The sequence below is a fragment of the Sapajus apella genome, unplaced genomic scaffold (genome assembly GCF_009761245.1).
Source record: "Sapajus apella isolate SASKATOON/1434 unplaced genomic scaffold, GSC_monkey_1.0 scaffold54, whole genome shotgun sequence".
Taxonomy (NCBI): domain Eukaryota; kingdom Metazoa; phylum Chordata; class Mammalia; order Primates; family Cebidae; genus Sapajus; species Sapajus apella.
The window spans coordinates 14,040,656-14,052,184 of record NW_022436994.1 but is presented as its reverse complement, the minus strand read 5'-3'; the positions used below and the strand labels follow the sequence as shown (position 1 = coordinate 14,052,184).

At 41.1% G+C, this 11,529-nt stretch overlaps 2 protein-coding genes across 2 annotated transcripts in view; one reads left to right on the top strand and one right to left on the bottom strand.

Moving 5' to 3' along the window:
* Positions 1-7,931: 7,931 nt before the first annotated feature.
* Positions 7,932-10,058, bottom strand: MPLKIP (M-phase specific PLK1 interacting protein). Its single transcript, XM_032244478.1, has 2 exons — positions 9,406-10,058; positions 7,932-8,449 (listed from the first exon to the last, which is right to left on the bottom strand). The coding sequence occupies exons 1-2, from the start codon at positions 9,742-9,744 to the stop codon at positions 8,249-8,251; spliced, it is 540 nt and encodes a 179-aa protein (XP_032100369.1). The 5' UTR covers positions 9,745-10,058; the 3' UTR covers positions 7,932-8,248.
* Positions 10,059-10,127: 69 nt separating this feature from the next.
* Positions 10,128-11,529, top strand: part of SUGCT (succinyl-CoA:glutarate-CoA transferase) — a 692,109-nt gene continuing 690,707 nt past the window's right edge. The window contains exon 1 of the mRNA XM_032244476.1: positions 10,128-10,314. Coding sequence (XP_032100367.1) covers positions 10,185-10,314 — 130 coding nt within the window. The 5' untranslated portion in view covers positions 10,128-10,184. The remainder of the gene's footprint in view (positions 10,315-11,529) is intronic.

The following is an 11,529-nucleotide window of genomic DNA, read 5'->3' as shown; positions in this document are numbered from 1 at the left end:
GGTCTCTTTATTCTGTTCTACTGATCTAGTTGTCTACTCTTTTGCTAACACCGCATTGTCTAGGTTACCGTAGCTTTATAAGTAAATACCAAAGTCTGGTACTGTCGGTCCTCCAACTCAATTAATACTGTATTGCCTATTCTGAGTCCTTTACCTTTACTATTAAACTTCAGAATCAATTTGTCTATACCCACAAAGTAACTTGCTGGGATTCTGACTGGGACTGAGTTGAATTTACAAATCCAGTTTTGAAGAACTGACATCTTGACAATATTGAATCTTCCTACCCATGTGCATGGAATACATTTTCTTTCACCATTTCTGCAGTTTTCCTTACATTAAGTCTTGTACATATTTTGTTAGATTTATACTTAAGCATTTATTTTTTGGTGCTAAGGTAAATGGTACTAGGTTAATTTCAAATTCCAATTGTTTATTACCGATATGTAGGAAAGCAATTTACTTTTGTGTTATTAGCCTTGTATCCTGCAACCTTGCTGTAATCGCTCATTAGTTCTAGAAGTTTTTTCTGTTTTTGATTTTCTGCAATCATGTCATTTTTGAGGAAGTTTTATTTCTTCCTTCCCAAATTCTATACTTTTATTTTCTTGTCTTATTGCATTAGTGAGCATCTCAGTACCATATTGATAAGAGTGGTGAGAGGACATCCTGACCTTTTCCCTGATCTTAGTGGGAAGAATCTAATTTCTTACCATTAAGTATGATGTCAGTTGTAGAATTTTGTAAAGTAAAAAAAAAAAAAATCCAGTTGAGAAAGTTCCCTCCTGTTCCTAGCTTGCTGAGAGTTTTTGTCATGAATGGGTATTGAATTTTGTTAAGTGCTTTTTTGTGGTTGGGCACCGTGGCTCACAACTGTAACGCCGGGAAGTTGAGGTGGGTGGATCACTTGAGTCCAAGAGTTCTAGATAAGCCTGGGCAACATGGCCAAGCTCCATCTCTACAAAAAATACTAAAATTACCCAGGCATGGTGATGTGCAACTGCAGTCTCAGCTACTCCAGGGGTTGAGATGGGAGGAGTGCTTTGGGCCCTGGAGGTGGAGATTGCAGTGAGCCAAAATCATGTCACCGCACTCCAGCCTTGGCAACAGAGTAAGACTCTGTCTCAAATAAAAAAAAAAAAGCTTTAAATTATTTATGGATGTTGAGTAAGGCTTACATATCTAGAATAAATACCACTTGGTCATAGTATATAATTTTATCTGATTTTGAGTCAGAGTCTTGCTCTGTCCCCAGGGTGGAGAGTGGTGGTATGAACACTGCTCACTGCAGCTTTGACCTCCTGGGCTCAAGCTACCCTTCTGCCTCAGCCTCTCATGTGTTGCTATGCAACTGGGACCCTAGGCGTGGACCAGCATTTGTACAGATAAGGTCTTACTTTGTTGCCAAGGCTGGTCTCCATCTCCTGGGCTCAAGTGATTCTCCCAGCCTGGCTTCCCAAAGGGCTGAGATTATAGGTGTAAGCCACCATACCTGGCCAATATAATTCTTTTTATTTATTGTTGGATTCCATTTGGTAATATTTTATTGAGAACTTCTCCATCTATGGTCATGAGATATTGGTATGTATTTTCCTTTCTTGTAATGTTTTTGTCTGACTTTGGTATTAAGGTGATGCTGGCATCATAGTATGAGTTAGGAGGTCAGAGTAAATTTATTATAAAATATTTCAAAGAACAGAAAATAAATATATGTATATTCCATGGCCAGGTTTAATAAATTTTAACATTTTCCAAATTTGGTTGACTTGAAACACATACCCATTCACACATTCAAGTTCATTTGAAGCTTGTTATCTCCCCAAACCCGCCCCAAAATAATTACTTTATCTGAAGTATTTGTTACTTTTATTTGTATTTATACTATCACCTTACATTTACCACCCATAGAGAGTACAGCATATTGTTTTGCAGACTTTTAAATTTTACGTAAAGAGTATCACATAACTTTTGCTTTGGCCTTTGTTTGTACATGATTTTAGGTTTATTCATGTTGTATCAAGTGGCTCTAATTCAATCAACTGCTATCTTATCACACTGCGCAAATACACAACTTATAATTTCTCCTACTGATGGTCATTTAGATTGTTGCCAATCTTTTAATTGTTAAACTTTTTTTTTTGAGACAGGATCTTACTCTGTGGCCCTGGCTAGAGTGCAATGGCATGATCTCAGCTCACTGCAACCTCCACTTCCTGAGTTAAGTGATTCTCCTGTCTCAGCCTCCTCTGTAGCTGGGATTACAGGCACATACCACCATGGCTGGCTAATTTTTGTATTTTTAGTAGAGACAGGGTTTAACCATGTTGGCCAGGTTGGTCTTGAACTCCTGACCTCATGATCTGCCTGCCTCGGCCTCCCAAAGTGCTGGGATCGCAGAGTGAGCCACTGTGCCTGGCTACAATTATGCTTTTTAGTGAATTTGAACAAACATAAATATCTGAGAATAGTTTAATTAAATAAAGTCAATTTTCTAGTCAAATGTACTGTCCCACACTACTTTTTCAGGGCGTCTACTCCTATATACCTACCTATATGTAAGTGTATGTTCTGCTTTTAAGAGTGCTGTAGGCCGGGCCTGGTGGCTCATGCCTGTAATCCCAGAAATTTGAGAGGCCAAGGCGGGCAGATCAGGAGGTCAGGAGTTCGAGACTAGCCTGGCCAACATGGTGAAACCCTGTTTCTACTAAAAATATAAAAAATTAGCCAGGCATGGTGGTGCATACCTGTTGTTCCAGTTACTCGGGAGGCTGAGGCAGGAGAATTGCTTGAACCCAGGAGGTGGAGGTTGCAGTGAGCTGACATCGTGCCACTGCACTCCAGCCTGGGTAACAGAGTGAGATTCTGTCTGGGGAAAAAAAAAAAAAAAGAGTATTGTATAAGAGCTGGGTGTAGTGCCACACACCTGTAATCCCAGCTACCCAAGAGGCTTAGGCAAGAGTTGGAGACCAGCCTAGACAACATAGCAGGACCAGTCTCAAAAAAAAAAAAAAAAAAAAAAAAAAGTATTGTATGGTATCTTATCAAACTAAGACATATTTAACATCTCTGAAATTAAGATGTACCTTATAATCAATGACATATCATAGCCTAACTGGCAATATTTTTGCTAAGTGGCATATAAAAAAATAGTGAATCTTAAAGCAACTTAAATTAGATGATAAATTATGGAAATTATGAGCAAAATAAAAGAGATAATTGAGGCTGGCCATGATGGCTCACTCCTGTAATCCCAGCACTTTGGGAGTCCAAGGCTGGTAGATCACCTGAGGTCAGGAGTTTGAAACCAACCTGGCAAAACCCCTTTTCTACTAAAAATGTAAAAATTAGCCAGGTGATGTGGTGTGCACCTGTAGTCCCATCTACTCAGGAGGCTGAGTCAGAACTGCTTGAACCCAGGTGGAGGTTGCAGAGAGCTGACAGTGCACTACTCCATCTCAAAATAAATAAATAAATAGATAATTGAGTCATTAGGAAGTTCAGCTTATATAAGATGTCCTGATGGCTGCTACTTTTTTTTTTCCAGACTGAAGTGCAGCATTGAGAAGGGGTGGGGAAGAATAGAACAAGCAGTTTGATCTGTAACTGACTGTGAACAATCAATTGATATAACTCACTAAATTCAGGCCAGCCTCACAAAGTGCTGGGATTACAGGCATGAGCCACTAGGCCTGGCCTACAACACTTTTTAATTCTTTATCATTATTAAGAATATTAGAAATACAGAGCTTACTTCACAAGAGATTTACCAAAACTAATCATGCTTTTACACTAATCTTGAATATTTTAATTCTTAGATAGATGAGGCAAAGAGCATTACCATTTGCTTTTTGCCTAAAAACAAGGTATTTTTTCCTTCATTTTAATTAGTGCGCTGCCACGCCCAGCTAATTTTTGTATTTTTAGTAGAGACGAGGTTTTACTGTATTGACCAGGATGGTCTTGTGTCTTATTTACAATAAAAACCACAACATATTTCTGTTAACTGAAACCTAAGTATATGTAGGAATGAATGAAACAGAGAAATCGTTGAGTGACAATAGCAGTAGATTTTGGCCTAGGTAAAACAATTAATATGGATTTATAGAACCTAATAGTAAAGGTACAGGCAAGGGTCAATGAAAATGTTCCTCTTAAGAATCTGAAAATGTTTCAGAAAATATAAACTTACTTCTAAAATATGTTTTTAACTCGAAGATATAATGTTAGTATGTCAGAAGTAAACATGAAACTTTTAACTGCTTCCTCCTTGAAATCATGCAAATTATGCTACTGAAACAGGAATTGAGAAATCTTCACCAGGCTCTTTATCATTATCAAGAACAGTGGAAACAGAGCTAGCTTCACAGGAGATTCACCAACACTAATCATGCTTTTACACTAATCTTGAATATTTTAATTCTTAGATAGATGAGGCAAAGAGCATTACCATTTGCTTTTTGCCTAAAAATAAGGTATCTTTTTCTTCATGTTAAATTCATGCTTTTTGCTTTCCTTTCACACAATACACCCACAGAAGAAACAACTTTTTTAAATAGTCCAGAAACAAAAAGGCAAGGTCATTGAACACTGTCATCATGATTTCCCAACTTGATAATACATCTGAATCTGAACATCTCCATATGGGCCAATATAATGTTTTGTTATTTTTGAGATAGGAGTCTGTCACCCAAGTTGAAGTGCAATGACGCTATCTCGGCTCACTGCAACATCTGCCTCCCGGTTTCAAGTGATTCTTCTGCCTCAGCCTCCCAGTAGCTTGAATTACAGGTGCATACCACCATGCCCAGCTCATTTTTGTATTCTTAGTAGAGACGGGGTTTTACCATATTGGCCAGGCTGGTCTCTAACTCCCGACCTCAAGTGATCTGCCTGCCTGGGTTCCCAACGTTCTGGGATTACAGGTGTGAGCCAGGCACCCCATAACTCATTCTTAACACCACAATTTACCCACAATGCATAATTATGGAGGTCAGAAGTTGGCTAAGAGGCTGAAGGTGGTGGCTCACACCTGTAATTCCAGCACTTTGGGAGGCTGAGGATGGAAGATCCCTTAAGCCTAAGAATTAAGAGACCAGCATGGGCAATATAGGGAGACCTATAGGGAGATCCCCTATCTCTTAAAAAAAGAAGTCTGTTAACATTCAAAGGGAAGGAACATAAGTCCACATCTTGATGGGGTAGCGGCAAGGTTCTAGAGGGTATGAGACTTTAAATATTCTTGGGGTCATTTTTGAAAAACACAAACTTGCCATAGATTTCTTTTGTGAAATGGGAGAATAGTGATTACCTAAAGTAGAAGGGAAAAAGAACTGGCATGATCCCTTGATCACGGACATGTTTTTAAGTAGGTCAATTTTAATACAGAGTTTATATGGGCATTGGGATTTGAATTTGCATTCCCTTAAAGCTATTTATGCCTGCATACTCCTTAGAAAGTTTAATATTCCCAGGAGTATACAGACCCTTGTTTGAAGATTCTACTATAGACTACACTCCTATCCTTTAATCATCTGAATTTTTTAAGACATATACATACTTGTAAGTTTTTCTAAAAAGTTATTTGGCACTTCTATGAAGGTAAAAATGTGTATTCTAGAACACTAAAATACCATTCCTTTCATTTTAAAGAAAGATCAATTCCTTGATAAATAAGAGAGTAACAGTAGCAAATCAAATGACCAAAGCCGTAAGAATTTTGATAACTGAATACACTACTAATAGTGTATGTACTTTTCCTGAGGAATAAAGTTTTCTCTTAAAACACTCAGAAAGGCCAGATCTCTGGAAGCAGATGTTGGTAAGCTTTAGCAAGATATTTTACCTTTATGTTACACTTATAATGAAATAAAATGTACGTAGATCATTAGAAGAGTTACAGTTTGGATGTCCTCCAAATACTATACGAATACACTGGCATAAAATCCTTCCTAATTTCTATTTTCGTCTTTGCCAATAACCCAGTGATCTCTAAGAGATGCTTCAGTAAATTATTTTCAAGCGTCATTTCCTAAAGACAGTATTTCTTACCTATGAAGTTCAATGAAGTATTTACAAAAGTATTCTCTTTGCTTTAATTTCCATTACACATCATGATCTCAACACATCTGGAAAGACATGATGTTAGGGAATAAAGACTTTTTCTTTATAATACTGGGGAAAATTTACTAAGTTATCTCTTTTATATACAGGGTATAGTTAGAACAATATAATAGTTATAATCAGAATTTCTATATCCATTCATCAACTTATTAAGTACCTACTATTTTGCAGACACTATTCTAAAAACTTAGGAAATAGGGTAAACAGAAAGTAACAGCTACCATTTATTGAGTGCTTACTATGTGCCAGGCCCTTTCTTAAAGCTGCATACATAAATCCATTTAATCCTCCAACACACCTCTATGACACAGGCACTATTAATTTCCTCATCTTATATATGAGAAAATTGAGGCATAGAGAAGTGAATTTATCCAGCTAGTAACTTGCAGAAACAGAATTTCCAAAATCTTGGCTTTCATGGAAATTTTATTAATCTAAAAGCCTTCCATTCTTATTTTCTAGTCTCTGTGAAATATCTAGTTAACAAATAGAACTGGATATGGTTCAAATAGGAGGTGTTGAGCATTTTGTTTTTACATGTTTTTTTCTAGGAATGTTGAAACAAAAGTTTTAACAGCTCTATCTTCATATTTTGTGATTTCAAAACATCTACAGACTGTGCTACATGTTGAAACACTTGATTTCAGGCTGAGTGTGGCGGCTCACACCTGCAATCCCAGCACTTTGGGAGGCCAAGACAGATCACCTGAGGTTGGGAGTTTGAGACCAGCCTGGCCAACACAGTGAAACCCTGTCTCTACTAAAAATACAAAAATAAGCCGGGTGTGTGCCTGTACTCCCAGCTACTCTGGAGGTTGAGGTGAGAGAATCACTTGAACCCGGGAGGCGGAGGTTGCAGTGAGCCAAGATTGTGCCACCGCACTCCAGCCTGGGTGACAGAGTGAGAACCTGTCTCAAAAACAAAAAACCCCACATGGTCTCTACTAAACATACAAAAATTAGCCAGGTATGGTGGTGTGCGCCTGTAGTCCCAGCTACTCTGGAGGTTGAGGCGGAAGAATCACTTGAACACGGGAGGCAGAGGCTGCAGTGAGCCAAGCTCACACCACTGCACTCTAGCCTGGGCAACACAGACTCCATCTCAAAAAAAAAAAAAAAAAGTTTGAGTTTTAAAAAATAGTTGGGGTAATAATTCTTGCATATCTTTCTCTCTAGTACTATAGGTATATATACATAGCATCTCTTACTTGGGACAACCACTTCTCTACTCCAGGTAGGCCTAGTGGTGCTCAAGGCCACAGGATCTTGTCTCATTATGGTGATGTGTCCATGATTCAAGCTACTTAGTCTCAATTGGTTCAATAATACAGAAAAATGATCTAAGCATGGCCAATTTGTCTTCTCTTGGATTGATGGAGATGAGAGATGTTCTTTTTGCAATGGAAGTGATTTGAGACTGCTGGTAGCTATCTTCTTTGGCCTCAAGACAAAATTACTCCATAATGCTAAAAGGTAAAGAGTAGAGAAATTCAGATAGAACAATTTGATTTAGCTATATGTGGTCTTTCTTTGCTTTTTCCAGTTCAATGAGTATAAAGTTATGCTTAAGTGGGATTCTGGGGCTTGAAGTTTTAATGCATTTTAACAGTAGCATTAAATAAAATGAGTATGAATAGAACTGTTATTCTCATCCTCATTATTTATGAACAAATACAGAGCTGACTACAGCTCAAAGGATGATTTATCTATTTCATTTTCAAAAATAATTTGCACTTTACCTATGAACTCTAAGTGATTACAAACCATTACTGTAATAAGTCTACATCTTTATCATATCACAAACCACAATATAGCTAGAAGACAAAATGTTTTATTTTAAAACATTGAAAAAACATTAAAAGACAAATGTCCATTATATAACCAGGAATATTAAATATATGAAAACTGTAAACCTCTAAAATGTGGTAGGCACTTCCAGAGCTAAATGTTGCAGATTATCCTAGTTTTTTCTCTAATATCAACAGTACCCGATATTATGAAAAATAACAAAAAGACCTTACTAATTATCCAATCAATGTCATCTTTGGGTAAATTTCTATCAACACAAGTTAAGGTTTTGTCCAAGATGTTCCTGACACATGAAGCTTCCAGTTGAATTTCAGAAATGTTAACAAAAGTATCTTCCTTTTTTGCCTGTGAATGTTTGAGTATTGCTGTATTGTTGGCTTATATCCACTACAGATACTGGTTCTAGGCCAGCCCAAGGGTCTTCAAGCATTGAAGGCTTGAAATAATTTTCCAACTCATTAGACATTCTTTTTTCTCTAACACGCCCTGATCCAAATGGTGTAGATGTCCTTGGAGAACCCTTTAGAAAAAAAATCAGTTAAAAAAAACACTTAGTAGAGATAATTGGTGCTTCTTTCTTTAGCTAAAGGTTAGAGGGAATCACATTGCTGCTTAAAGGTTGTGACTTGAACCTAAATACGTTCAATTACAAAGTCCATGCTTCTTTTTTTTTTTTTTTCTTAAGTACCTAAAGCAATCTGGTATTCTCATTAATAATTCCATGCCCACTGTCATCTCAAATACTTTTGTGTCTAATGTAGTGACTTCGCAGTAACTAAATACAAGTCGTGATGAAATCAAGTTATTCAATTTTCCCTCAAAATGTTCATTTTTTCAGGAGAAAACAAGACTATAAAGTTTCTAGAACCTTTCTAGCTCAAGAATATTTTCTTTACTCCTTGGCTCCAGGCTCAAAAGAGGTAGGGCTGGTGTAGAATGCACCAAGCTGGAAAAACACGTAGGAAAAACACGTAGTTGCAAGTTGTAAATCACAGAAATAAATCCTAGACAGGCTAAAACACTCCGTCTTTTGGATTTACTTTCACTAAAGGAATGGAAAACTTCCACTACCACCGATTTTCTCTCCGGGGAAGTTGGAACAGAAGCCAGTGTAGCTTGAAAGATAGATTAAAAAAAAAAAAAACAGAAAAGAGAAAAAGAACGATTTACTGAAACAAACTGGCAAGGCCCTTGGCAAAGAGGAGGAAATGGAGAATTAGGAAAATCTGTGTATGGGTGGCAGCGTACTGGTTAAAAGCACAAGGGCTCTAAAACAGAACGGACGACTCTGCCACTCTGATAGGGTAATCTTCCGAAAGTTATTCAACTTCTCTAAGCCTCGGTTCGCTCATCTGCAAAACAGGGCTAACAATAGTACCTCAGAGAGGATTAAACAAAATAATCCACGTAAAGGGAATATTAGTACCGTGCCTGCCATACAGTGAGAGCTCGGCAAACGCTGGCTATTATTATTACCTGGGGGTGGGTCTGCTGTTGCCCTGGGGAGTAGCCGAATTGCTGCTGGGACCCCGCGGGGGACCTGGAGTAGGAGCCAGGGTAGCCGCCAGGGGACGGAGACCCAAACCGGCCCCCCGGGAAGCTGCCGCCGTGTCGCGGAGAGTGGCTGCTCCCGTAGGGCCTAGACCGCGGCCCGTACGGCGGCGTGTGGTGCGGACTGCCGTACCCGTCTCGAGGGGAGGGCGGCCGTGGTCCGCCCCCGCCCGGGGTACCCCGGAAGCTGCTTCCACTACCCCAAACTCCTCCACCCGGACCAGGGTAAGGAGGGGTCGGGGGCCGAAAATTCTGTCGCTGCATCTCAGGAGCCGAAGCCGAAGACCTCGCTGCAGCGTTCTCCCACCGGAACTGTATCGACCGGCCCTCCACAGAGAACTGCTAGTCCTTTACCAAAACAGTCCTCCGACCGCAGCCATCTTACCGCACATCGGTTCCGGCGTCACAAAGGTTCCGCCAGGGACGGCGGTATTACAAAGGTTACTAACTTGGCGAGACACTTCGTGGATTAAGTGAAAAGAGGAAGGAAAAGGCACAGGAAAGGACGGAGACCAGACTCCAGCAACAACCTTTCTAGTCTGAGCGCCTTCGGTCTGACTGACAGACGAGAAACTGGCCCGGCCGGAGGCTGGGACTGGAGTGCTCCGCCCCGCCCGGCGCGGGGTGGGGTCTGCGGCGTCAGTCGGCGCCCCCCAGTGGCGCAGGATGGCGCCTCACGGAGTTTGACGCTCGCACCGTGGCTGATGCTGTGTGAGACTCGCACTATGCTGGCGATGCTGGCGACGCTGACGAGGGTGGCAGCTCTGCGCAGAACCGGCCTCTTCTCCGGCTGGGGCGGCAGGAGGGGGCTGTGGACTGGCCGCCCGCAGTCAGGTACCCTCCGAGATTTGGTCTGGGCGGCTAAAGGGACCACCGTCCCAGCTTGCTCCCCGGGGCGCTCTGAGGAGAGCAGTCGCGGTCTGCTGAAGTCTCTGCTGACCCCGCAGCCCATCCGGTGGCTTTGCTCGCCTCCCTGCGTCCCCGCTCCGTGGGCCTCTGGCCGGCCTTCCCCGCTCTGGCCGCCTCGGGGTCGCCCCTGCACCGCGCGTTGCTGGGACCCAGGACTCGGGCGCGGTGGGGTCCGGCCGTGCACGTCCAGCGACTCGCGCTTGGCGTCTCTTTACTCCTATCCTCTCATTTGCCAAGTTTAAGTAACTTCGAAAATGCACACCCAGCAGTATTTCAGAGACTTGAGCCCGGTGCTTTGAATAACTTGCGGGGGCAAAGGCTGTGCTGACAAATGCTGGACTCTATCTCCCCTTCTTTGCAGTTCTTGTCAAATGGAAGCGAGTTAGGGAGGAGATTAGGAGGCAGAAAGACTGATTTAAAAAAAAAAAATGCAAAATGGCCAAAACTCGTAAAATGTGGATTATTTCACGAACTTCTAGTTATAAAGAAGTGTGATAGTTCAAGAATGACACTGTACAATAAAAGACACCTTTGTACAGTTACCTGTCGCAGAATTTTATTTAGAGGTTGAAATTTAACTTTCCTACAGTTTTATAGGACTTTCTTTACTCCCTCTGAATTTGAGAATGGTAATCCACTATGAATCTTAGAAGCATTCTTTTTTGTTGCTGTTGTTTTTTTTTGAGATGGAGTCTCACTCTTTCGCACAGGCTGGAGTGCAATGACACCATCTCGGCCCACTGCAACCTCCGCCTCCTAGGTTCAAGCGATTTTCCTGCCTCAGCCTCCTGAGTAGCTGGGATTACAGGCATGCGCCACCATGCCCGGCCAAATTGGCTAATTCTTGTATTTTTAGTAGAAATGGGTTTCGCCATGTTGGCCTGCCTGGTCTCGAATTCCTGAACTCAGGTGATCCACCGGCCTCGGCTTCCCAAAGTGTTGGGATTTCAGGCGTGAGCCACTGCGCCCGGCCAACTATGAATCTTGAAATCAGTTGTAGGATATGGGATTTTTTTTTTTTCTTCTCCGGAGATGGAGTCTCGCTCAGTTGCCCAGGCTGGAGTGCAGTGGCACGATCTTGGCTCACTACAACTGCAGCCTCCTGGGTTCAAGCAATTCTCCTACCTTAGCTTCTTGATT